General features: G+C 42.3%; 2 protein-coding genes across 5 annotated transcripts; both read right to left on the bottom strand.

Moving 5' to 3' along the window:
• Positions 1-498: 498 nt before the first annotated feature.
• Positions 499-8,579, bottom strand: LOC106584390 (AN1-type zinc finger protein 5). Of its 3 annotated transcripts, none has more exons than XM_014169647.3 (6): positions 8,438-8,578; positions 6,783-6,988; positions 6,390-6,504; positions 6,072-6,199; positions 5,769-5,876; positions 499-4,141 (listed from the first exon to the last, which is right to left on the bottom strand). In XM_014169647.3, exons 2-6 carry the CDS (start codon positions 6,931-6,933, stop codon positions 3,993-3,995), a joined length of 651 nt encoding a protein of 216 aa, XP_014025122.1. In that variant the 5' UTR covers positions 6,934-6,988; positions 8,438-8,578; the 3' UTR covers positions 499-3,992. The 3 variants fall into 3 exon arrangements, with proteins under 3 accessions (XP_014025122.1, XP_014025121.1, XP_045562274.1); XM_014169646.3 differs by having other exon boundaries at positions 6,774-6,988; XM_045706318.2 differs by lacking the exon at positions 5,769-5,876 and having other exon boundaries at positions 6,774-6,988; positions 8,438-8,579.
• Positions 8,580-8,951: 372 nt separating this feature from the next.
• m6pbp (Mannose-6-phosphate receptor-binding protein 1) lies at positions 8,952-23,875 on the bottom strand. Of its 2 annotated transcripts, XM_082967833.1 has the most exons (9): positions 23,768-23,875; positions 18,251-18,357; positions 12,262-12,353; positions 11,766-11,961; positions 11,596-11,675; positions 10,649-10,979; positions 10,074-10,426; positions 9,753-9,968; positions 8,952-9,591 (listed from the first exon to the last, which is right to left on the bottom strand). In XM_082967833.1, the coding sequence occupies exons 3-9, from the start codon at positions 12,328-12,330 to the stop codon at positions 9,454-9,456; spliced, it is 1,383 nt and encodes a 460-aa protein (XP_082823959.1). In that variant the 5' UTR covers positions 12,331-12,353; positions 18,251-18,357; positions 23,768-23,875; the 3' UTR covers positions 8,952-9,453. The 2 variants fall into 2 exon arrangements, with proteins under 2 accessions (XP_082823959.1, NP_001167399.1); NM_001173928.1 differs by lacking the exon at positions 18,251-18,357 and having other exon boundaries at positions 23,768-23,834.
• Positions 23,876-27,490: the final 3,615 nt, after the last annotated feature.

Here is a 27,490-nt window from a genome sequence, read left to right on the forward strand (position 1 = left end):
AGGTAGATTAACACCTACTTTGTTGCTCAAATCCAACCAAGAGTAGTGAATGGCTGCTGATGTGGAAGTGGGCAGGGCTCTGTGGCACGGGTGTACACAGCTACTGCACACATGGACATGGCTGCCTCAGTCTAGGTGTGTCACACACTCAGCGGGATATGTCGGCCCTCATGGTAAATTCTAGTTAGAGCCAGCATCCATTCCAGTTGAACATTTGGTGACATTGTGGACACCCATTTGTCTCTTAAGCGTTTTGCCGAGTCGGAGAAACACATCAGTACAAAGCATTGTGTAAATGTACAGCTGTACAACAATAGGCTACTGCAATATTAAGTGTTGTCCATTGAATGTACTCCAGGTGTTGGGAGGCTGTGATGGAATGTTAGGCTTTTTATAGAATTAACCGGTCTCAAGAGGAAAGTCTGAATCCATGAACCCTGCTTTACCATATCTGTCCTGCTTACCCTCAGCTGTACAAATAAATACAAAAGACAAGTGTACATTTAAAATAAACTTTGTGATTTTATTGTTTTATACTTACTCTTACACATCATACAACCCTACATTTTTTAAGAAAAAAAACATTAAAAGATATCTGGTGTTGTTTCTGGGGGACTGGTGTGCACCAGTCCAAAGGACTTGACTGCACTTTTGCAATTTCCTGCAGGAGAGATCTACAATTTGTAACATTCTGGAACTCAATTATTGTCTGTTCCATCATTTCTCATACATCAGTGGAATGAGTCAAGCACTCCACTGTATTTTATGGGAACACAGTTCTGCTGCAACACATTGAGAGAATATTGCCAGATTTGGTCACCCATTAGCTGGTTACTCATCACAGATCAAAAGCTTTTATAGTAATGGCCGCAAGATGAGGACGATTATGTTAAAGTGTGCTAAAGACAAACTTCATGACATCAACATTGTAAAAGTGCAACAGATTGAAATTGCAGTGGATGTTTTCCTAACATCAAATCACTGATTCTGATCCGGTTTATTTGAGCCATTTACATACAATTGCAGTGATTCAACAGATCTTATTAAGCCTAAAACATAAGCTCAGTGGGCCCCACAAGGGAGGCTCAGTGTGGTCAATTCCAGAGACATAAATAGCTTTATAAGCATGACCCCATCAACCCGTTGGTAACATTCAAACTGCAATCCTTTTTAAATGCTGGGATAGTCTGAGCAGTCAAGGGAACTATCAACCTGCAACACATCACAACTGCAAAGACGACAGTCAGCCAAACTGAAGGACAAGCCGACGCTGTTCCCTTGCCCTAGAACAGAGTACACTCATCAGGTACACGAGGACACGCATCTCTGCCCCATTTTAAAAAGTCAGTTTAGCGCATACTCTTAAAACCGAAACATCACTATTGGGAATAAACCAACAGCAAGGAAGGTTTTTCAACTCAGACAGCCTAGCCCTAGCTCATCATACACACTTCTTCTCAGGCCCTCTTCTTACATGGTATCAAAGGCACCGCACCATCTCCACTCAGATACTTTAAACAGTGTGAACCCTAAGATCCAAGAGTGTCTGATTCCAAATGATAAACCAGAGGACTCATCTCGTAACAGGGGCTTTGAGCTCCGGGCTAGGCTCAGGGACAGGCAGCCTTGGTGTTTGCATGCAAAGGCCCTAAGCCACTGCTACCCGCCCTTCACTAAGACATTCTTTAACTGGTAATACTACCCAGGCTAACGCGCATATCACAGGTCTGACTAAATTAAGTCTAGGTTATTCCCTGTTTATATAAAGAGATCTCATTCAGTTCAGACTTTCTCCTCGTTGTTTTGCCAGGTGTTACACTTGCTGTTTTTCAGTATCTGCTTTTTCCACACAATCTTTTTCAATGACATGTGCTATGTTATGAAAAAGCATGAATTGTAAATCAATGTTTGATATACCTTTGATTCAACAATGCAAAACTGCCACAAATTGTTTTGAAATAAACTAGTGTGACCAATCCTGAAAACAACCACAGGGACACCAAGGCCCTTGCTGAAGAGTGAGCCAGTTAGTAGCAGTACTTTGGACATAGAAGGGATGTGTTTGACTGTCTGTAGAGTTGAGTCACTGAATCTCAGGGCAGTCAGGAGGAACTGGAAAGCAACCTAGCATGACACTGTCAAAGATAAATATGTCATCCAGGGTGATTTTTAGCCCGTTGACCAAATTCTACACCCTGTTTGAAGACACAGGAATTACCTGTCAGTGAAACAAAATACAAGGAAAACTAAGCAGTGCCACTGCACTTCTTTTAGGGTAGTTATGAAAAGCACTGTTATACACATATACTAATATTTTGATATTTTTCTCCCCACCTATTATCTGGCGACATTCTACATAAGATTATACTACATGAATAGTAGCCACATGGTATTTACAATTGAAAACACAGTAGAGTCCCATTAACTTGACCCTCAGCCAGTCAAGGTTCCAGTAACGCGTTGCATTGTGCTAATGCTGTGTGTCTTAACATTCTTGCTCGTTTTTCTGTTTATAATAAACAGTTATTCATCTGACTGCACATGCATGCACATTTTGATCTTCCGGAAGTAGCTAGCTAGAAGCGTCTTCGAAAAAGGACTCATTTGGGAGCACATTATAAAGCACGCCACTGTCATTCTGAAGTAATTCACTTCAGCTGAGAATAGAGGTGTGTCACTATGGAGATTAATTGCCAACCAGTTTAGTTATCATTCAGCATATGTCAGTGGTATGATGGTGGTTAAGGACAAGGAGGCTTAAAGTGTAAGCAATATGGAACAGAAGCAGGTGTTCAAGGAGAACACTACGTTATGTCCTGCCAGCATGGGAAGAATATGCTTTATTCTCTGTAGCAAACCTGCAGAGAGATCCAACTAAACTATAAAGACCCAGAGGTTGAAGAAAACAGAGTAGGTTCATTTGCACATTCAGTGTTTTGTGCTCTGCAGTTGACACTATTTGTTGTGTTTTGATTCCAAAATAATGGACCTTTTATGTCCACTCTACTCCATCACATATCAGAACTTGTATTTTTTCAAATGGTTACATAATCAGATGGAAATGCTTAAATAGAATTGAAAGTTTAAGTACAAATCAAATGATTTGCGGACACATGCTGCCAATCCTCCAGTACAAACCAACCAATTGATTCAAAAAATAAATAGAATGCAATCACACAATTCAAGCTAACTACAATATATTAATATAGATCTTCTGATGTCATTCGCTCATTAAAACAAAAAGGAAGAACTCAATCACTCAGTTATGTCAAGGCTATCTCGATAACCCCAGCCCTGCCCCACCCCCTCCAATAACTAGCTGTTCATGCACCCAACATCAGTATGAGAAGTCAATATATCAAAGAGAAAACATTCTTGAATGCAGAGACTTGGGAGTTTGACATGTTGTGAACTAATCACCCAGAGGGAAACATTAAAATAAAACAAAAGGCCAATTTGACAGAAACTAGACAATGGTTTTTCTTTAGGGGTAAATGAATGTGAAGTCTTCAAAAGATCTTGCTGATACACACAGAAACTCCCAGTATGATCTTAACTTGACCTCCCAATGTCCTTATCCGAGCTGTGGCATGCTCTTAAACAGGTTACTTCTGTCTCATTTTAACTACCTCGCAGGGATAATATAAAAAGAAGTCCCCCCAAGTTAATAATAAAAAGGGTAGAAATGTAATGCCTTCCCTCCCCACAGCAGACAAATGCCCACCTAACCCTACTGCACTCTCCCTGACTCTCAAGCAAGCTACACACACACACACAATCTCCCCACATTGGAATTCACACACGCATTCACACTCCAGCAGTCACTCTAGGAGAGAGGGAGATGCCAATAAAGGGAGTGGCTGGACAGGGGCTATGACGCTGCCACCCCACCCACCTTATCCTACCATGAACAAATGAAGCCATTTTATCTGGTATTATTCCATGCCGCCATTGTTCCAAATTTTCACGTCAGAGACTTTTCTATTTAGTCCTCATAACTTCTGGATCTTCTCAGCCACCACGATGGGGTTCTCCTTGCGTATGCGGGCTGCGGCAGCGCCTCGGTAGTCGTAAGGACAGTTATGTTTGTCAGAGTAGCGGTGAATGGCGCAGAACAGGTTACCACAGCGACAGTCGAAGCCTAGAGAGTGAAGAGATGGACAAAGTTAACATCCAACCCTATCTACGTCTCAGTCGCCAAGGTCAGTTCCAACCAACTGGACCAAGATGAAAACCTGAGATGTGTAGTAACAGTGTGCTTTCTTAGAGGGTGGTGAGCACAAGGCTCTTCCAAGAGATTGTTGTATAGCAGGCCAACACCACGGTAGAGTGCAAGCCAACAGTACACTGTGAAATGCAGTGGACCGTGAAATGCACCACTAACCTGCAGTATGTTGCTCTCTACACAAACAGCAATGTGATAGGTGGACTACTTTCATACAAGTTGTAGTCTACGTTTGGAATAGGAACTATTAAATAAACGTGCAAATATTGAAAACATTTACCAAATATTTAGTTAAAAAACAGCCAGTAAGGACAATGGCATCGTGTTAAAATTCAGTCTTGAGGTCTCTGTGCTATTTTTGCACTGTGTGTGATAAATATGATGTCCTGACGTTCAAATAGGCGGATCAATCATGTCTGTTGAAAATTAGATATAATTTAGTTTGTGTAGCAGATTTTAGAATTTCTTTGAAAAAAGAAACATACCATTGAAAAAGCATCAAATCAGCACTGTATGAGAGCAGTAACATCAGAGTCAGTTAAAAAAACAATATGTATCTGAACTAACTAATAAGCCCTGCATGCTTCCATTTCCCCAGGGGTAAAAATTATAAACAATCTCAAACACCTAAAAGCTAACTCAGAAAATAACTCCTTTGCACTCGAGCTCAATGCCCCATAAACCCTTTTAACTCAGCAGCCACCTGCCTGTGTGTGCTGTGCGCCCTGAAACCTTATTCTGTAGGGTGTCCACCCACTACCCAGTGGTTGAAAACACATTTTGGTCATGAAATTTCACTTCCTTATGTAATAAAATACATTTTACCAGAACAAATATGATTCTTCGTGTCCTGAATCATTCAGTGGGGTCTTTAACATGCTATTAACATAATATCCTAAAAGTCAGCTAATAAGCACCCAGCTCTGTTGACAAAGCAGTGACGCTTTCTCACAGCAACTTAAGGATTTTACATGTTCTGGTAGTCATCTGCAAAGTAGTTTCCGCAGGTTGCAAAAAGCTAAAGTAAATGTAAAATGCTCAAAAAATACAAAGCTTGCAGTACAGCTCAGTGTACCGTTGACATTTCAAGGATACACTTGTTTTTGTGAAAAATCTTTAAAAAACGAGAATTTCGCATTAAAATGACAAGTGTATATTATAATATGAAAATACTACATGTCATGTCTCAAAATCAATATCCATCTTACCTCTATATTGTTTTATGCCCTCCAGATTCGAGAAGAAAGATGAGTTCAACAGTGAGCCATTCAATTAGACTTAATTCTCACACAGCATCCAGCCGAGCTGATGCAATACTATTTTCCTGTTTTTTCCCCACATTTTTCTCTGGCCTCCATTGATTTAGGGTCCCTAATTTCAGCCACCCTACAAGGGTAAATACTCCAATAACTTTTGAATGGATTATGAGAGACAAGGTTTGGACCATTGGTTTTCTTAGAGGAGTATCTACACAATTACCATATTATTTTACCCATTGGTCAAAAGATGCGTTTCTGATTGGACACCCTATCTTCCGTCTTACCCGTCAGGCCCACTTTCTTCCGGCAGGTGAAGCATCGGTTCTTCTTCTTATTTTTGTCAGGGGTCTGATCACCATCAGACGAGGCCTGGGCTGCCTCCCCCACTGGCCCTGTTAAAATACAACATCTAACTGAACCTCACAAACGGAGCTACCCATATATTACTGTTGAAGTGTACCCTCGGGTGGCTGCAGTATAGTTATGTATTACAAGACAGGAGCCATGCCATATACTGCTGATGACTGCTACTGGAAAACAGTTTGGAAAACAAGAAAGTCTCAAGCTTTTTTCCCTGTTGTTCTAACCAGTGTTTTTGGATGTCCCCTCGTCCTCTTCCTCGTCCCCATCAGCCCGGTTTGAGTCAGTGGCTCCAGTATCCTGGGAGATACTCATGGCTGTCATCTGCTGGGTTACTGGGCTGGGGGAGTTGGGACTGGAGACACATTCACACAGACCAATAATGAGGTGAACAACTGAAACCATAATCCAATATACTATGGAACTTCCAAAAAACAATGATGAACAAAAGCCTCTTGAGCAACAGCTTACTGTCAATGTAATGGATTCCATTTAGCAGTCTGTGTGTTTGTTTGCAGAGACAAGCTGATTTTATGTCAGCATACCTGGATGTCCTTTCCTCGGGCGGAGTGACCCCTTCCGTGCTGGGTTCCGACGTTGTGCTCTCCACTGACACACCAGCTGCTCCCGGGGACCCCACTGGCGATGAAGCTGCCGAGCCTGTGGATAAACCACACGTTTATATAGGACACTACTGAACCCCCTCCCCCCAGTTGTTGACCATGAATGAATTATATATTGAATCATATGCCACACGCTATTGATTACCTAAATGGCTCCAATTAACAAAAAAAAGTGTTGTTTCACGAACTGATAAATCACTCTCTTGCTTTATAATGCCAAGATTTTAGCAGCGATTGCTACCTCATTCTCCAGACCCTTTTAGCAACCCACCACCCTCCTTTTGGGTCCCTCTACCATCTTCCTACCTTTCTCACCTGGGGGGCTGGAACGGCCCCCTCCCTGTTGTCTCTGTAGGTGTTCCTTGTAGCAGACCGAGCACATACCGTTGGTGCGGGGATTACCATAGAAACCACAGCCCATAGTGCAAAGCATTGGCACCTGTGTCTGATTGGTCTCCTGAGCCATGCTCTCTGATAAGGGGGGGAGGGAAGGGGGGGAAGGGGGATGGGAGAGGATATTCCTGAAAATGGGGTTGAAGAGTTAGTCAAACTCATGGCCATTGTTTACATGAACATTCTATAAAAAGGCTAAGAGAGCTTGGAGACCGGCATTGGAGCAGGAGAGCAGTTCTGAAAGTGTTAGTGGTTTTGCTAGGAGTAAGTGTGAATGATTGATTATTGATTTAGTGTATTTGAGATGATCCTGACAGATCTAATCTGTATAGTACTGGTGATGAGTGATCTATTTTGTTAGATACAATACAAATACTATTTATTGTTACTAGCATGTAGGCTACCCAATCCAGAGGCTATGATTTTATTCTGTTAAATTAGGCTTAGAATTTGACATCCGTAGCTTTCAAACCACAAAAACAACTTGTTTACTTCATTTGAATGGTCAGATAACACAGACAATAGAAACACAAGCAGTTACAAATCACAATACTCTATTACACATGCACCCGGTTGGAAGTAAAACTGAGATATTCCGTGTGGTAGAGCATGGCGCTTGCAACGTCAGGGTTGTGGGTTCGATTCCCACGGGGGACCAGTACGAAAAAATATGAAAAGGTATGCACTCACTAATCTGGATAAGAGCGTCTACTAAATGACTAAAAAATTTAAATATCATCAGTCACCATGACAATACATATGGGGTCATTTTCCATATACCAAACCCCTTGTTTTATAGCATGGATAACAGACCAACAACAAAAGACACATCGCAAACTGTCAGACAGTGCCTGTGTCGCAAACAAAAGCTTGCTACCTAGCTAGCTGTAGTGTGTGCACTGAAAACAAAAGAGTTTGTGCCTCGATAAACCAAGAAATACTAACTCTGCCAAGGCTGCCAGGATAACCTAAATTCAATTATAGCGCCAACATCATAACTACATGTTTTGGTCGGTTCAAGCAAACTTGAAATCAAAGAACAAAACACTAAAATGATGGCATTCCCTTGTCATAGACGGACTATAATTGGCAAACTAGCTGTCTGGATAAAATTAGTATCTAACGTTACTGCTGATCATCAACCCAGGTCTTGTTTGTCCGCAGTCGAAAACAATTGCGTCCTCGCTCAAAAGCAAATAGCGTTAGGCTAGTAAGAGACTGGCTATTTAGTTAGCTACAGTAACATTTAGATAGCTAATTCATTGAAAACAAGGACCAGCGGCGACGTCATATTTTTAATGTCCTGAATGTAAAAAATGCACTAGCTTATCTGGGTAATGATATTTATTAGTCAGACGAATTACATTGAATATGTAACACGACTTTGTTTTCACACAAGTGTCTAAACGAACGTTATGTACTGCCAGCTACAACTGCTATCTGGCTACTATAACTAGCTAGCATGAAGCGCTAACGGTACGCTAGCTTGTAGTCAGCGGGAACGGATCTGACCGGATTTAATCGGTTTACATTAGCGAAACCGTTTCTTATTTGTTATTATTAAAGCAATCCAGTACCTGAAATACGAAGTGATGAGCGGTGTTGACGACCTTAGTCTCCAGAAATGTACAAGTAATCTGTCCTCTGTGCGCGCGGCCTCCTAACCAGCGCTAGCTCCCGACATTCGAAACCACCGTGACGTAATTCTAAGCAACAATTCATTATTTTCTCACATGCATAATATCCCCATTTCATTTGCCAAATACAATACCATTGTAGAAACGGGGTGATAGAATTGAATTATATTAAAAAATGCTTGCTAATGAGTACTGTGACATTGAGTATTGCTGTCAATATCAGCTCCCTACTACAGTGTTATAATAAGTTACAGGTTCTTGGAAAACATGTTTGTGTGTTAATTGGAAAAATAAAAAAAGAACAGCAAAGTACTTAGATTGGAGACGACATAACCAATTCTAAATATTCACTAGGCAGTATAAACTAACAATGAGTGAAAGATGCAGGTGAATGAAATCCTGTATTATATAAAAAGCTGAAATAGCAAATATAATGGACTACAAGCCCAGGAAGGAGAGTCAACAATACTTTATTGACCGTATTAGCAATCAAAAACAACAGCAAGAGACCCTTCAGGAGCTTACACATACAGAGGAGAGCACAGAAACGTCACAACAATTTGTCATGAACCCTTTCGTACATTTTTGAGGATTAAAGATCAGTCACATGTGGGGTTTATACAGCATTTCGTACAGTTTGTTTTAAATGGTTCCTTAACATTCACAGATTGGAGTGTGATTTACAGCACAAATATGGCCATTTTAGTGTTCATCCCCTTCTGGAGAATATACAAAACAGTATTGTGATTTCCATATGTATGTACCATGTTATCATCAGCATAGTTTATACTCACAAGTGTGTGCAGTAAGTGTAAGAAAGCGCATAATTTACTGCACAAAAAAATGCACACACCATGTCAGCAACATATTAATCTAAGGCCTCGGTCATTGAAAGCAGATGAAGTGCAAGCCTTGTTGAAGTAATCTACTCCAACTTGTCGGTCCTCAAACCAAGCCTAGGTCTGAGGTCCTTTATCCACAGCCTGCCTGTCCTCTCCCTTCTCAGTGAGCTGGGGTGCAAAGGGTCCCACCAGCCAGTTGAGAGGAGTGTTATTGAGCAGATACTCCATTACGCCATCCAGAGAATGTCGCACCTGCGAAAATGTGTCAATCAACATAAATAACCTTAGAGTGATTCATAATTATCTGTTATGATGATGTACATGCAATGTGTTGGTTGAAATATTAAAACTATGAATAAATAATGAGAAACCAGCAGCTGGTGTATTCATAATGAACAGAGAGTTTGGTGTACCTGTGTTAGATGATAACGGGTCTGCTCCAGGAGGTGGGGTGTGAGGGTGCTAGTGTTGCCCAGTGAGGAGTGCAGTTCTTCAGCTGCTTTCTGTGCATTTGCCAGCTGGTCCTGGACCGCACTGGGCAGGCCCTGGGCGCTGGACACCACACCAGAGCAGGCAGACCGCAACTGGTCACTGAGACCACGCACCATCGAGAGGGTTCGCCACTCCAACTGCAACACAAACAATGGCATTTACAGTTAGCTGTGGTTAACTTGACAGTGTATATAAAGTTCCCCAAGTACATTCATTCCCATGACTACTTTGAGACTCCCTACCGCAGTCTGGTCTTTGGGACCATCCATCTTCCCGCCATCTACTTGTCCATCTTTAGGCTGTTTCTCCTGCCACTCCTTCCAGCGCTGCAGCAGCTGCTCTGGTGCCCCTCCCAGCTGATGGTTGGCAGCAGCCAGAGTGGAGCGGGCGTTCTCCAGCAGGTCCAAGGTGCTGGTGATCTGGGTTATGGTGGCATATGTGGTGTCTCTGGCACACCGGGCTCTCACCAGGGACTGCTCCAGGGCCCGCTCCTGCACTTTGGAGGATAGCTTGCCCAGACGGATAAAGTAGCTGGGGCTAGAGCCCACCACTGGTGCAGTAGCCACCTCACCTGTTGCAGGCTCGGCCAAAGCAGCTGAACAGGAAAAAAATGAAGATGATCTATAAAGGATAATTCAGTCTGAGATCAGAGCTATTGATTTTAGTGCCACCCTGTCTACATAGACATATATTAAATGATCACACCATCTTGCAGCTCTAGACCTGCCTCAGCAGCACCCACACCAGGGATTGGTTCAAATTCATTTCAGTACAGTCCATTCAGTGGTTACTAGTTCATTTTCTCATTCATACTGACCCAGCTCTCTGTCGCTGAGAGGCAGGATCTGGTCCACCAAGTTCTCAGAGTGGCTGAGGGCCAGGCCCACCCCACTGCTGACCATCTGGCCCACACCGGTCCCCATGAATGAGCTGAACCATCCACTGGCTGCTGCTTGGGTCATCTCCACACCCCCAAACACTGCAGCCATCATAGCCCCAGTCATGGTCTCCTTGGCCCCAGCCATGGTTTCCTTGGCCCCGGTCACAGCCCCAGTTATCGACTCCTTTGCCCCCAATACAGCCCCAGTCATGGTCTCCTTTGCCCCGCTCACAGACTGGTACATCATGCCCACTGTGTCTGAAACCAGCTGTGGGAAAGAATATATACAGCTCATTAAAAAGCTGTTATAAATATGAGGTATTATATATCTGCAGGAGCAATGGTGACAACCATGGGAAGCCTCAACCATGGCCAGCCTAGACAACATCTGGAAACAACACACACTCTGAAAAAAAAAAACGCTGGACCTCATATTCGTCTGGACGCCTTTTACTGCAAATGCCTCCGCCGCATACTGGGCATCACATGGTGCGACCACATACCGAACCACAATACGGCGAAAGACGGACCAACCCTGTCTCCTCCTTGATCAGTGCCTCCCGACTCGGACTGTTTGGTGACTTGGCCTGATCAAACCCACCTCTAGAGCCCACCCTCATCCTCAAGGAGCCATCCCCCAACTGGACACGCCCAAAGAGGACCAACTACTCAACCTGAGACAAAAAAACACATCAACCTGGGACCTGACCTAGAATAGGACAGCGTGGGACTCCATATGTTGAGGCGCTATGCTCCAAGCGAAGATGAGTGAGTGAGGGATGAGATATCAAGTAGTTTACCTGTCTTTTCTTGGAGACTTTAGTCAAATTGGATGCATGAGGAAGCATTGTTGACTAGTCAACATTAGATTTGGAAAGTCTCACCTTGTCAGCTGGCTGCTGGAGGATTTGCAGTTTTTCCACCTTGTCCAGTCCCATCATGGCATATTGATTCACCACAGAAACTGCAACAAATTATGAATCATTTCCTAACAAAAAGCGATCCACTAAAATAAAATAATGTCTGTCTGTGGTCACTATGCATCAGAACTCACTCTGTGGCTCCAGTCTGTCCAGGAGTGGCTTGGAGCTGGTGGTGGCGGCTGCCCCCAGGGTGCGCACCCCGCTCTCGGCAGCATCCATGACCCCCTTCAGAAGGGGAACGCTGTCCTTAGTGCTGCTGTAGGCGTTGGACACTACGCCACACGCAGAGCTCACCAGAGGGATGCTACCCACACGGGACACGACACTCTGGGAACAAAACACACAATGCTTATAATTTACCAAGGTTTAAGAGAGATGAAACAGCCATTGTGATGCCAATTTCATATTGCATATTTTGTTTGCTTTGTACTGATAACTCTGCACACTGAGTTTTTGTGTGTCTGTATTACAATTGATGAGTGCTTGCAAATTTCCAATTAATCAACTTTGAGTGCCTATTCTCTGTGAAATATTGAATGCTGGTTTCAAAATTATCCATGTACCAGACCCTTCATGAGAGCTGTGTGTTGTAGAGTAAACTACTGTCCCAGTGATGGTGCTCCTCACCTGCTGGTCTCCATTAGCTGGCTGGGCAATGGCTGCTGCACTGGGCTCAGTCTTCTCGCTGTCTGCCATTGTGCAGGATTTTTCTTTAATTTCTGACATGAAATGACTTGGTTTATGAGACAGAACTTTTACTTGCTTCAGAAAACAGAAATGTATTATCCAGCTAAACAGCAGCGATGGGATTTATTTTGCTGTCCCTCCATCCATCTGTTAGAGGACAACCCAGGCATGTTTGCTTCATTTGTCAAACAACAGGATACAGCCAAGATGGAAATGGATAGGGCAGAATTGTAGAATTATTCACGTCACGGGACAGAAGTTGGACTGAGCAAGGATGACTGAAGGCTTGTGGTTTCCAATTATGTCTCCCACAGCCAAAATATTAATATCATTATGATGGAGGCAGATACAGTATAGCTCCTCTGCTACAGGTCTCTGGGCCCTGGCCCATCTCACTGCAGACCAAAGTAATGTAGGCCTTCATTGGGATGTGGCAGTTTGATCATGTGCTTTTTATATTTTACCTGAACAATTTTGGCAAACATTTTTATTTGATGACATCACAATTGAACATCAAAATCCTGCAGAACTTTGATCATAATGTCATGGTGATTCTGAATGTGTTTGTTATTCAATTGGATGACAACATTTGAACATAGCAACTTTGGTAGAATGTTTGGGCCAAGAATGTGCCAAAGTTGATCTTGAATTCAGTTTTGGTGGCATCAAATTTAAGGCCATTTGAGACCAAGCTTTCTGTACAAAAATGTGCTTTTCTTGTTTTATTATTCAGGAAGTTGATCAGTCTGTGCCATTGATGGAACAGGTAAATCTTTCTGCAAGACCAACCATTTTCATCTATAGTGGTAAGAACATTTTATTCCTCTGCAGAGGACAGGGCTATAGCTTATTTTTGTGTACTGCTCAATATTCCATGTCCAAAAAGGCACAGATGTAGGATCTCAATTTGGTCACTTTGCTGAGAATTTTTCTGCACAGCAAATGCAAACTTGTAGTCTATTCGAGGTTTAAAAAAGGCTTCTAAAGTTTGTAATTTCCACTTTAAAATGTCAGACTTAATTTGCCCCAGGGTTGTAATACAAGTCTGGTCTCGAGACCATATCGGTCTGTAATTTCTTACCAAGACCAGCGGAGTAAAAAAACAACATAATTATCAGCTTCCATTCAGTCAGCGGATAAAACCGATTCCCCAGGCCAAATATATACACTCCTTTCTTGAAACATTAATATTGTATCGCCTATTGAAACCTGGGATTCCTACTTTACTCGTAACATTACTGTTCTTTACTTTTGTTGAAAAATATCCTCAAAACTTTGTCTGAACTTAATTGACTTGTTGGTAGGAAAGAGTGGGGGAAATTGTTGGAAATTTGCACGCTCACTATTAGTAAGGGGAGACGGGGAAATTGTAACAGTATTTATATCTGTGATAGACATGTTCGCGCAGCGTCGAGCCTATTGGGCCATCAGGCTCATGATTCTGAAAGGACAGCAAGCGTAATACCAGCGCACTCACGTAGGTTGGAGTGCACTTTTTGTAAAACACAAAGGGCCAGTGGTATAGTGGAGGCTATACGCAGGTATTCGCCGTATACACACTGTTTTTCAGTGGGCATTGCCTATACTCACTTCTTAATCCCTACTGTTTGCGTATCAAATTAGTGTAGTGGAGGTATACGACTTATGGATCCCCTTCCTGGTTTCCAGCAACACCAAGGCAGTTATATACACAATTTCAAATATGACGTTACATTTCATAACACCTTACCCAATACATTTAGTGTGTTCCCTCAGGCCACTACTCCACTATCACATATTTACAATACAACATCCACGTGTGTGTAGTGATGGATTCTGGGTTCTAACTCCTAAACTTGAAATGGGGTTAATTATCAGGTATTCTATTGAAATATTGAGTGCTATGGTTTAGAGGGTTTACACCAGAAGTTAATGGTTATCTGAAGGAGGAAGGTATATGGTGGGTGCAATTAAGCTTGGAATGTACTGAGTGTAGGGAAAACGATCATACGTAGCAGGCATTGATAAGGGGAGAGAGTCATGGATTAGTGATGAAGGGGGTCAGGTCAGGTCACATTAAGGGAGAAGGAAAAGTTTATTGTCCGTATCAGTTAGTTTCCTGCCTAGCAATAAAGATACAATGTTTAGAGAGAAGGAGGAGACTCCACCCAAAGTGGGGTACATATACCACCACTATAGTAAACACGTTTTTGTCGATTCAGCGGTTCGATCCTTTGGGAAGAATAAATTTGGTCTAAGCTTTCATAGTGTCAGTCGAGTTCTTACTCTGATAATTAGAACCTAACAGTAGATCGAGTGTCTTATCGAGTGTCTTATCGTGTGTATATGTGTCTGTGTCTCTTCACAGTCCCCGCTGTAGTACAATAGAGAAATCATGCACAAAATAGCCTAAACAATTGCAAAGCACGTGAAATATATTCATCTGCTTGCAGCACGAATAGCCTAGTTTCAGCAGCATATCATCTGCAGGCAGCATGAGTGCGCAGCTCTCAACTGGTTGTCGCATGGAGCAGCTCACAGAATGACATCGGTAGCTGGTAGGGTAGGGTAGGAAAGACATTTCAACTTCTATCTACCAGTAAATGCTAACTATTGCAACAATGGATATGCAAACCAGGTATTGAAAAAGTTTCATCCGTAGTCTTGGTTAGTAGGCTATTTGCAATTCAGTCATCATAAACTGTTTGCATGAACATTTCTAAAGGCTTTCCCAAAGAAACATCCCAATTAAATGTTGACTGAAATGCAGGCCTACCTGATAGAATGCCATAAATGCTGATTTGTATCAATGGGTAGGGCATTTGTTTTGCTCAATTGAAATAAGGGACAACTAAAAAAAAGTTATTTTTCCCACACCTCAAATGGTCTCCTGATGTGGTTCAAGGACATCAAATTTGTCTTAAAAAAAAAAAAAAAAGAATTTAAGTGGGATTTTGAGAGTGAAATCAGAAAAATCTTTAGGAAAACATACGTCACACAGGACCCTCTTCTCAAGGCACCACTACATTAGGAAAACATACGTCACACAGGACCCTCTTCTCAAGGCACCACTACATTAGGAAAACATACGTCACACAGGACCCTCTTCTCAAGGCACCACTACATTAGGAAAACATACGTCACACAGGACCCTCTTCTCAAGGCACCACTACATTAGGAAAACATACGTCACACAGGACCCTCTTCTCAAGGCACCACTACATTAGGAAAACATACGTCACACAGGACCCTCTTCTCAAGGCACCACTACATTAGGAAAACATACGTCACACAGGACCCTTTTCTCAAGGCACCACTACATTAGGAAAACATACGTCACACAGGACCCTCTTCTCAAGGCACCACTACATTAGGAAAACATACGTCACACAGGACCCTCTTCTCAAGGCACCACTACATTGGGCCGATGGAAAGACAGCAGTCACACACACAGCATGATGTTAAAGGATAAGCAGTCAATTTACTCAAACAAAATAAGCCAGTAGGTCCCAATTATAAGAACACAAAAACATAACCATTAGACTAAGCATTTCCGAATTGCAATGTACAACTGTTACTTGCCATTGCAAAACACATTTCACGTTTAGCACACAAAGTAACCGGTGATCTAAAATTTAAATGCAAGAATGTTTTCACACAGTCCCTGTGCCCAAGAAAGCGAAGGTAACCTGCTTAAATGACTATCGCCCCGTAGCACTCACGTTGGTAGACATGAAGTGCTTTGAAAGGCCGGTCATGGCTCACATCAACACCATCATGCCGTAAACCCTAGACCCACTCCAATTTGCATACCGCCCCAACAGATCCACAGATGACGCAATCTCAAGCGCACCCCACACTGCCCTTTACCACCTGGACAAAAGGATCACCTATGTGAGAATGCTGTTCATTGACTACAGCTCAGCGTTCAACACCATATTGCCCACGAAGCTCATCACTAAGCTAAGGACCCTGGGACTAAACACCTCACTCCGCAACTTCCTGACGGGCCGCCCCCAGGTGGTAAGTATAGGCAACAACCCATCTGCCACGCTGATCCTCAACACTGGCGCCTATCAGGGGTGCGTGCTTAGTCCTCTCCTGTACTCCCTGTTCACCCACGACTGTGTGGCCAAGCATGACTCCAACACCATCATTAAGTTTGCTGACCACACAACAGTGGTAGCCCTGATCACCAACAATGATGACACAGCCTATAGGTAAGAGGTCAGAAACCTGGCAATGTGGTGCCACGACAACAACCTCTCCCTCAATGAGAGCAAGACAAAGATGATGATTGTGGACTACAGGAAAAGGAGGGCCGAACATGCCCCCATTCACGTCGACGGGGCTGTAGTGGAGTGTGTCAAGTTCCTTGGTGTCCACATCACCAACAAACTATCATGGTCCAAACACACCAAGCCAGTCATCACGACAACACCATTTCCCCCTCAGGAGACTGAAAAGATTTGGCATGGGTCCTCAGATCCTCCAAAGGTTCTACAACTGCACCATCAAGAACATCCTGACCGGTTGCATCACCACCTGGTATATGGCAACTGCTCAGTCTCCGACCGTAAGGTGCTACAGAGTGTAGTGCGTACGGCCCAGTACATCACTGGGGCCAAGCTTCCTGCCATCCAGAACCTATATACACACTAGGCGGTGTCAGAGGACGGGCCAAAAAATTGTCAAAGACTCCAGTCACCGAAGTCACTGTTCTCTCTGCTACCACACGGCAAGCAAAACCGGAGCATCAAGTCTAGGTCCAAAATAGTCCTTAACAGCTTCTACCTCCAAGCCATAAGACTGCTGAACAATTAATCAAATGGCCACCTTGACTATTTACATTGACCCCTCCCCCGCTTTGAGTTTACACTGCTGCAACTCGCAGTTTATCATCTATGCATTACCCCTACCTACATGTACAAATTACCTCAACTTACCTGTACCCCCGCACATTGACTCAGTACCGGTACCCCCTGTATATAGCCTCTGTATTGTTATTTTAGTGTTACTTTTTACTTTAGTTTATTTAGTAAATATTTTCTTAACTCTATTTCTTGAACTGCATTGTTGGTTAAAGGCTTGTAAGTAAGCATTTAACGTAAGGTCTAAACCTGTTGTATTCAGCAGATGTGACAAATAACATTTGATTTGATTGATTTGACATAAGTTATTTTCAAAAGAGATGGCTAACAACAGGAAGTGTGCTATAATAAAAAATAAAATAAAACACAGTTCCACTTACCAGATGATGATCATTTGAAACTTAACTTCTTGTTGAAAGTTATTCTTGAAAAAGGACAAGCTAACAAATTGCCAACAACATTTACTTCGATAACACCTGCTGCAGCCACTGCAAACTAGCCTACAACAAAAGCTAGCTAGCTGGACCGTGGGAAAACTACTGCTTGCTATTGCACAGTGGCCTGTTGGCCTTCGAGAATGCAGAAGTTTCCATAGGTTTTTGTAAAAGTGGTCCCACTTATTAGAAGTCAATGTGATTGGTTGACACCCCTAATATAGTTGAATGGCAGATGCCCTCCATCAAGCATCTGATGGCCTAGCTAGATTTATCTCCCTAGAGACCACCAAAGAAAAATCCTGATGGAATATTTTTTTCTCTTCAGCGTTAACCCTTTCCTTTCTAACAAAAACTGATGAGATTAAAATCAGAACATCTTTGGAAAAAAAAACAATTATTTTATAGATCCTTAGCCTTTCTCTGAAAGCATAGAAGTCCCTCATTGCTCCCAACTGCGTTTGGGTTAGTAATCATTTGTAGAGTGGCTCTATTTGCCTTCAGCATGCATTTTTTTCACCATTCTGAATGTCTAAAGAATCCATATGTTCTTTTGAATTATGAACACAGAAATACTGGACATTTTTTCTCTTATTATGGTGGCGATTTGACCAAATTACATTCATGGTCTTGAATTGGACTTGCATTTTTCTGGTCTCGGTCTTGACTTGGTCTCGGACCCCCTCTGGTCTTGGTCTTGACTTGGTCTCGAACACAACACTGATTTGCCCTAATGAAAGATGTATCAACACCTACAAAAAAAATGCCCATTAATTATAATCCACATAATTTAAACTTTCTGTTGCTGCAGGATTATTTTTCTGCTGTAGCAAACTTGCTCAAATTAAGATCCAACATCTGTATGGTGATCTGCTGTTGTTTTACCTTGTCTTTACTTTGGTTTATGGAATGTCAGAAGTTATTGAGATGTAACTTATATACAGAGTAGAGGTCGACCGATTAATCGGAATGGCCAATTAATTAGGGCCGATTTCAAGTTTTCATAACAAACGGTAATCGGCATTTTTGGACACCGATTATGGCCGATTACATTGCACTCCACGAGGAGACTGCGTGGCAGGCTGACTACCTGTTATGCGAGCGCAGCAAGGAGCCAAGGTAAGGTGCTAGCTAGCATTAAACGTATCTTATAAAAAAAATATCAATCTTAACATAATCACTAGTTAACTACACATGGTTGATGATATTACTAGTTTATCTAGCTTGTCCTGCGTTGCATATAATCGATGCAGTGCCTGTTAATTTATCATTGAATCACAGCCTACTTCACCAAACAGGTGATTGAACAAGCGCATTCGCGAAAAAAGCACTGTTGTTGCACCAACGTGTACCTAACCATAAACATCAACGCCTTTCTTAAAATCAATTCACAAGTATATATTTTTAAACCTGCATATTTAGTTAAAAGATATTCATGTTAGCAGGCAATATTAACTAGGGAAATTGTGTCACTTCTCTTGCGTTCATTGCACGCAGAGCCAGGGTATATGCAACAGTTTGGGCCGCCTGAATCGTTGCGAACTAATTTGCCAGAATTCTACATAATTATGACATAACATTGAAGGTTGTGCAATGTAACAGCAATATTTAGACTTAGGGATGCCACCCGTTAGATAAAATACGGAACGGTTCCGTATTTCATTGAAAGAATAAACGTTTTGTTTTCGAAATGATAGTTTTCCGGCTTTGACCATATTAATGACCTAAGGCTCGCATTTCTGTGTGTTATTATATTATAATTAAGTCTATGATTTGATAGAGCAGTCTGACTGAGCGGTGGTAGGCAGCAGCAGCCTCGTAAGCATTCATTCAAACAGCACTTTACTGCGTTTGCCAGCAGCTCTTTGCTGTGCTTCAAGCATTGCGCTGTTTATGACTTCACGCCTATCAACTCCAGAGATTAGGCTGGCAATACTAAAGTACCTATAAGAACATCCAATAGTCAAAGGTATATGAAATACAAATGGTAGAGAGAGAAATAGTCCTATAATAACTAGAACCTAAAACTTCTTACCTGGGAATATTGAAGACTCATGTTAAAAGGAACCACCAGCTTTCATATGCAAACGGCAAACGGCTGGAGGTAGGGCTTTCTCCTATAGAGCTCCATTTTTATGGAATGGTCTGCCTACCAATGTGAGAGACGCAGACTCAGTCTCAACCTTTAAGTCTTTACTGAAGACTTATCTCTTCAGTAGGTCCTATGATTAAGTATAGTCTGGCCCAGGAGTGTGAAGGTGAACGGAAAGGCTGGAGCAACGAACCGCCCTTGCTGTCTCTGCCTTGCCGGTTCCCCTCTTTCCACTGGGATTCTCTGCCTCTAACCCTTTTACAGGGGCTGAGTCACTGGCTTACTGGTGTTCTTCCATGCCGTCCATGGGAGGGGTGCGTCACTTGAGTGGGTTGAGTCACTGACGTGGTCTTCCTGTCTGGGTTGGCGCCCCCCCCTTGGGTTGTGCCATGGCGGAGATCGTTGTGGGCTATACTCGGCCTTGTCTTAGGACGGTAAGTTGGTGGTTGGAGACCTCCCTCTAGTGGTGTGGGAGCTGTGCTTTGGCAAAGTGGGTGGGGTTATATCCTGCCTGTTTGGCCCTGTCCGGGGGTATCATCGGATGGGGCCACAGTGTCTTCTGATCCCTCCTGTCTCAGCCTCCAGTATTTATGCTGCAGTAGTTTATGTGTCGGGGGGCTAGGGTCAGTCTGTTACATCTGGAGTATTTCTCTTGTCTTATCCGGTGTCCTGTGTGAATTTAAATATGCTCTCTCTAATTCTCTCTTTCTGTCTTTCTCTCGGAGGACCTGAGCCCTAGGACCATGCCTCAGGACTACCTGGTATGATGACTCCTTGCTGTCCCCAGTCCACCTGGCCGTGCTGCTGCTCCAGTTTCAACTGTTCTGCCTGCGGCTATGGAACCCTGACCTGTTCACCGGACATGCTTGTTGCACCCTCGACAACTACTATGATTATTATTATTTGACCATGCTGGTCATTTATGAACATTTTAACATCTTGACCATGTTCTGTTATAATATCCACCCTGCACAGCCAGAAGAGGACTGGCCACCCCTCATAGCCTGGTTCCTCTCTAGGTTTCTTCCTAGGTTTTTGGCCTTTCTAGGGAGTTTTTCCTAGGGAGTTTTTCCTAGCCACCGTGCTTCTTTCACATGCTTTGCTTGCTGTTTGGGGTTTTAGGCTGGGTTTCTGTACAGCACTTTGAGATATCAGCTGATGTACGAAGGGCTATATAAAAATAAATTTTGATTGATTGATATGTTCTCATGTTCTGAGCAAGGAACTTAAACGTTAGCTTTTTTTACATGGCACATATTGCACTTTTACTTTCCAACACTTTGTTTTTGCATTATTTAAACCAAATTGAACATGTTTCATTATTTATTTGAGACTAAATTAATTTTATTGATGTATTATATTAAGTTAAAATGAAAGTGTTCATTGTTCATTCAGTATTGTTGTAATTGTCATTATTACAAATATATATATTTTTAAAATAAAAAAAATAATTTTTTAAAATTTTTATTTTATTTTAAATTGTCCGATTAATCGGTATCGTCTACTTTTGGTCCTCCAATAATAGGTATCGGTCGACCTCTAATACAGAGATGCCAAAATCTTTGGACGTCACTATATCCAATTGCCATAGAGACAGTGGACAAACAGTATTCTGTCACCAAAATCTTATCTCTTCAAAGCAACATCACAAAGCAATTTCAAATCCCTACTGATAGTTTTTATTACAACAGCAATATGGATGTGTAATTTTCATGTCAAACTGATACTGTGGCAGCACCCAGCCCTGTGGCTCTGGTCCCTGGCCCTGTTCAGCAGGCCTCACTGACCCTGACCTGTGTGGGCACAGTCAACCTGCCGCCCACCTCAGAGCAGGCTCCTAAAGTAAAGGTGGAGGAGACCCATATCAGATACGTGGACACCATGAAGGATCTTCCAGATTCCTCCTCTCTCATCAGCCATTAGAGCTCTATAAAGGGTCTGAAGGTACAGCCAAATGAGCCCCTGACTGACCTACCTGAGATCCGTAAACTTCCCTCAGACTCCTGACCAGTCCTCACCACCAAAGCAGTCCAAGAACAGCCCTCTCCTGTGCCCACTCCAGGCCGTTTCTGCCGGAGCTGAAGGAGGAAGCTGGGCACCCCCTGGGCTCATCCCCTTAGCAGGCCCCTCTCCTGCTGCTCTCCCCATCGCTTATGGTCCATGGCAGGCACCTGTTCAGTCACCCAGCAGAGCGCTACAACCAGAAGGAGTACTGGCAGAGGTGCATGCAGTACTACCAGCAGCTGTCTGATCAGGAGAGGTGGAACCAGGTCTGCTACTACATGGACCTGATGCGCAGAGCAGAGTTTGCCCATACGAGAGAGTTCTACACACGCATACTGATGCAGCTGAGGAAGAGAAAGGCCCAGTCTGGACCTGACCATGCTGAGGATGAGGACAGGGCAGCTGAGCCTCCTGCCAGCAGGCAGCTTATAAAAACCACTGAGGAGTTGGTCTGCCCTGATAAATTCCTGGAGAGGCTTACTGCCATTCTATGAGTGATGGAGCTGGCCAAAAACATGGGCCTCCTGCCTGCCTCGGACTCCGAGGCATCCAACACATGCTCTGATTGACTGATGTGATTGAACTGACTAGACTCCCATTGAACTGATATCACATTTAACTGTGTTCTTATATTCGTAATACTTGGTCAGTATTAATACCTATATTAAGCATCTAAACCGCAATTAGTATTTTTTTGTCACTGTGTGTGTAGGCCTACTCTTCTCTCATTCTTAGTGAAGGTAACATGAATGGAGAGAGGAGACTAGCTTGGTATGATAATACAGTTCAGTGGTCCTGGGTCAAAGTCACGACTGAAGCTATAAACTACAGGACAAACAGGTGGAAATACAAAGTCACAACTGAAGCTATAAACTACAGGACAAACAGGTGGAAATACAAAGTCACGACTGAAGCTATAAACTACAGGACAAACAGGTGGAAATACAAAGTCACAACTGAAGCTATAAACTACAGGACAAACAGGTGGAAATACAAAGTCACAACTGAAGCTATAAACTACAGGACAAACAGGTGGAAATACAAAGTCACAACTGAAGCTATAAACTACAGGACAAACAGGTGGAAATACAAAGTCACAACTGAAGCTATAAACTACAGGACAAACAGGTGGAAATACAAAGTCACGACTGAAGCTATAAACTACAGGACAAACAGGTGGAAATACAAAAGACAGACTAACTGTAGGCATACTTGTTTAGAACTGAAATGATCGACAGTGAGATCTTCACTTACACTGTGACACCACCGGAGCAAAGTCTGTGTCCCTCATATCTGATAACAAGCATCAGATAAAGACAAATATAATACTAGAGCAATATATTTTAATAACTGTGACAAGCTTTGCAACTAACAATACCAAACAGTTGGAGGGGGGGAAATTGACATTATTTTGCATTGAAGGTCAACACCTTGGGACAACCACATCCTGGTGAGTGTTCAATCTACTATCAAAAAGCACTCTCTGTTACCCCTGCAGCTAGTAGGGCAGGCCTATATGGCAAGCACGTTAGTATGCAAGCAGTGAAACACTGACTGATTGTATGAAGAAAGACTTGGGCGCCAGCCATAGCCCGTATATATATATAAAAATGTCCCAGGCATAGAAGTGAATGGTCCCAGCAGCCTACAACATTACGATTCCAGATCTAGACACATCATGTACAGTTATGCCAAGTTAAAGTATGAAAAATACTATTTTACCAAGAAGAAAACAATAAGAGGTCTGCATTGAGTGGCCATTTGAAAATTTGCTGCTGTTTTGATAGATGGTTCAGCTGAACTTTCCCCCACAAGAGGAATTTTCCTTGTACTGTAATAATATTAACAGCGTCTTTGGGAGATAACTATTGAGTCATGTAACTTGATTAACTTCTATCGAAATAGGCATCTAAACAGGCACTTAGGCAGACATCTAATATTACAGTAGAGTTTGTTAGTAAGCAAGCTAGTAGTCACGAAACGTGGCGATGTCTTCAAATTACTACAATTGTCATGCTTTTTAAAATATATGTTTGTCGCTATATGTTGTAATTTTATTTACTGACCTCACTGATCGAATGCTGTCCTCCTTTTATCTGGCTGCGAAGTTAACACGAACTAGCTGTGTCCCGAACTAGCTGTGTCCCGACCAAGCCCTCTTGACAACACAATTGCAACACATGACGGCTTAGCAAAGGCAGGGTTGTCCAATTTCCATGAAAGTTAACCAATCACAGTAAGCTGAAACCAAACTAGCTACAGTAGCCAATTAATGTTTTTTGCTTATATGAAGCAATGTAGGCTAACAATTATGATATCAATAGTTGTGCCTGTATGATGATGGTAATATATTTTTGAATATCCACAGCCATTTGTCTATAATGTCTGTGAATGTATATTTATGTAAGTGTTGTGTTCATGTCATAATTGATGAGGAGACTGTTTTAGCCTATTCCAATAATCATTTTGATTATAAATAGAGGGGGAACAGTTTTAGCTAACTGATAAAGTCTCTCCATCTCCAAGTACACAACCTGACATTGCATTATCAGATGAAGAAAAATGGCTCACAAATGGGAGTTTCACGAGTTCAGCTTCTCACCATCTGAGGAACATGTCTGAAAGGGTAGTAGTCAGTGGCGTGTATTCATGGATGCCAAGGGAAGCCAGGCCACCCCAAAAAATGTACCAAGAAAAAAACATCTTTCGTCTCTCTGTGTTTTATATTTATCCTTCAATATGCAAGAGACAATGTATTAACTGCCTTAATTTTGATGGACCCCAGGAAGAATAGCTGGTGCCTTGACAGCAACTAATGGGGATCCATAATAAATATAAATACAAATCTCACCGGAGAATGCAACTGAGTGAGTGAAACAGCGTCACTCTGTCTCTGTAAGTCTAGATCTGATGCTGTCTGGTCCAAAATAGTATGACATTGTTATGGAGCCAGATAGCTGCCAAACTTTTGAATGTACGTATCGTTAGCATCTTTAAAAAATCTATTCGTAAATTGTTAGGATTGTAAGAAAATCCATGCGTGAAACATGAAACGTAACCGTTCAATTAGGTCTGTAAATGTACAAACCCTATGTTACATCTATGAATGAACATTTACACGTTCAATTCTTACTTTACGTCTCCCTTTACTCCGTTATAGATCTTTTCTATACATACAAACTTTTGTCAGGAATGTGGAATCTGCAAAGGACATGAACCGAAAGTAGCTAGTCGACGTTAACTAACTAGTCAATCAAGCAACTCTAGCCCGACATTAGAGTTGTTTTGCAGATTCCAGTTTCATTTCCAAAATAAAAGTCTAGAGCTTGTTTTAGAACAGAAATTCAATAACGACATTATACCAGTTGATGGCGTAGTATAGGCTTGGGCCTTCAGCAAATTACTTTGTGAGAATGATACTATAAAGACACAGAAGAGCCTTGTCTAGAATAACCACCTGAACTGCAAAATAGAAAGTAAATATGATTTAGGCTATGCCTATTCTACTATCTAAATTTGCCATGCTGTTGTGTGTTATTTAATGGCCATATAATACATTTTTATGGCCGCGTGGGGCTACTGTGGTGATCATGTAATCTAACGAATCACACTTTTCCAGTATTTGGGAGCACGGCGTTATGTTAGGCATTTTGACTGTTGTATTTGTGAATTCCAGTCTGTATGTAGGCTTGTTATAGCCATTTGCGTTGCACAACCCCATCACGCAGAGGCTATATCCATAATGAGACAAAGCAAAATTATTATTATAAAATATTTTTGGGGTACTTTTTCCCCCCTTTTTCCCCCAACTTTTGTGATATCCAATTGGTAGTTACAGTCTTGTCCCATCGCTGCAACTCCGGGAAAGATTCTGGAGAGGCGAAGGTCGAGAGCCATGCGTCCTTCGAAACATGACCGCACTGCTTCTTGACACAGTGATCGCTTAACCCGGAAGCCAGCCGCACCAATGTGTCGGAGGAAACACAGTACAGCTGGCGACCGAAGTCAGTGTGCATGCACCCGGCTGCCACAAGGAGTCACTCAAGCACGATGGGACAAGGACATCCTAGCCGGCCAAACCCACCCTTAGCCTGGACGACGCTGGGCCAATTCTGCACCACCTCATGGGTCTCCCGGTCGTGGCTATAACCTGTCCCGAGCAAAATAGCCAAGGGGTCCCAAATGGTCAAGACTATCTATAACCTATTCTTGTTGCCAGTACTGTTTTCCCTATCAGCCACTGCATGTGCTTCTTCAACTATTTTGTTTAACACTTATTTAGAGGCTATATTTAGAGGCCTGTGAGCTAGGGTTTCTTTTTAAGGGGAGGCCTATAATATAAATAGTTCTAAAACACAAATAGTATAAAGAACTTTGGAGAATTTAGATAATTTTAGATACACGCATGGATTTCAGAAAACAAATGGATAAGACTGTTCTATTCTCTTTGATTTAGTTCCTATTGCAACAAATGACAGAATGGATGACATACTGACTGACTGAACTGAATGAAGGATGAATTAAATGTTCAAATATGTTGGAATGATGAGTTGCACACATCATGCATACTCTGCACTTGATTTGGCTAGTAGGCAAATAGGCCTACATTAGGGTATAATGACTCAATGGCTGCATGCCTCTGGAAGTCTGGGTAGCCATTTGATTAGACGTTCAGGAGTCTTATGGCTTGGAGGTAGAAGCTGTTTAGAAGCCTCTTGGACCTAGATTTGGCACACCAGTACCGTTTTTGCTCTGACATGCATTGCATTGTCAATTGTGGGACCTTGTATTGACAGGTGTATGCCTTTCCAAATCATGTCCAATCAATTGAATTTACCACAGGTGGACTCCAATCAAGTTATAGAAACATCTCAGGGATGATCAATGGAAACAGGATGCACCTGAGCTCAATTTCGAGTCTCATAGCAAAGGGTCTGAATATGTAAATGAGTATGTAAATAAAGGGATTTCTCTTTTTTATTTTTGCAAACATTTCTAAAAACCTGTTTTCGCTTTGTCATTATGGCGTATTTTGTGCAGATAGAAAAAATATTTTATACATTTTAGAATAAGGCTGTAACGTAACAAAATGTGGAAAAAGGGAAATGGTCTGAATACTTTCCGAATGCACTGTATGCCCATGCTGTAGAGATCCATTAGATTAGGTCCCGAGTGGCGCAGCAGTCTAAGGCACTGCATCTCAGTGCTAGAGGTGTCACTACAGACACCCTGGTTCAAATCCATGCTGTATCACAACTGGCTGTGACTGGGGGTCCCATAGGGCAGTGCACAATTGGCCCAGCGTTGGCTGGTGTAGGCCTTCATTGTAAATAAGCCTAGTTAAATAAATGTGAAATGAACTCAAGTGAGGAGTAATAGAGACTTGAAAACATGCAGGATACCTTTTCCCTGACTTCATTTTTTTTTTATACTGTGTTAAGCTTGTTTGCGTAGCACTCCTCACAGGCCGTTTGGTGTAGATTTTTTTTGTTGGTGAGATGAAGCTGCCAGAACTCTGAAATGTATTATTGTATGTCAGAATTGCCCCCCAAAAATTCCGTAATCATAACATGGTGTTTGTATGTTCACAGATAAAATTTCACGTTTCATGTTTCACTCATGGCTTTTCTTATGATCCTAACGATCTGGCCACTAGATTGTTGCCCCCTGTAGCATTGAAAGGAAGCCAGTGAGCATTTAGCCTACCTTGATAAAAAAAAAAGGTTTTACTTAGTTCTCCATACTGGCCAATGATTATACCTGCGATTCTGATCCAACCATTCATTCTT

Source organism: Salmo salar, chromosome 23 (genome assembly GCF_965601325.2).
Source record: "Salmo salar chromosome 23, fSalSal1, whole genome shotgun sequence".
NCBI classification, from domain to species: Eukaryota; Metazoa; Chordata; class Actinopteri; order Salmoniformes; family Salmonidae; genus Salmo; species Salmo salar.

Coding starts and splice junctions, on each gene's coding strand:
- LOC106584390 (XM_014169646.3), bottom strand. CDS start 6,933: ATGGCTCAGGAGACCAATCAGACACAGGTGCCAATGCTTTGCACTATG. Junction 6,505..6,773: donor CAGCCCCCCAGGTGAGAAAG/GTAGGAAGATGG, acceptor GTTTATCCACAG/GCTCGGCAGCTTCATCGCCA. Junction 5,877..6,071: donor GGGGACATCCAAAAACACTG/GTTAGAACAACA, acceptor GTATTTTAACAG/GGCCAGTGGGGGAGGCAGCC.
- m6pbp (XM_082967833.1), bottom strand. CDS start 12,330: ATGGCAGACAGCGAGAAGACTGAGCCCAGTGCAGCAGCCATTGCCCAG. Junction 11,962..12,261: donor CAGCTAATGGAGACCAGCAG/GTGAGGAGCACC, acceptor TTTTGTTCCCAG/AGTGTCGTGTCCCGTGTGGG. Junction 10,980..11,595: donor TCCAGCAGCCAGCTGACAAG/GTGAGACTTTCC, acceptor TCTTTCCCACAG/CTGGTTTCAGACACAGTGGG.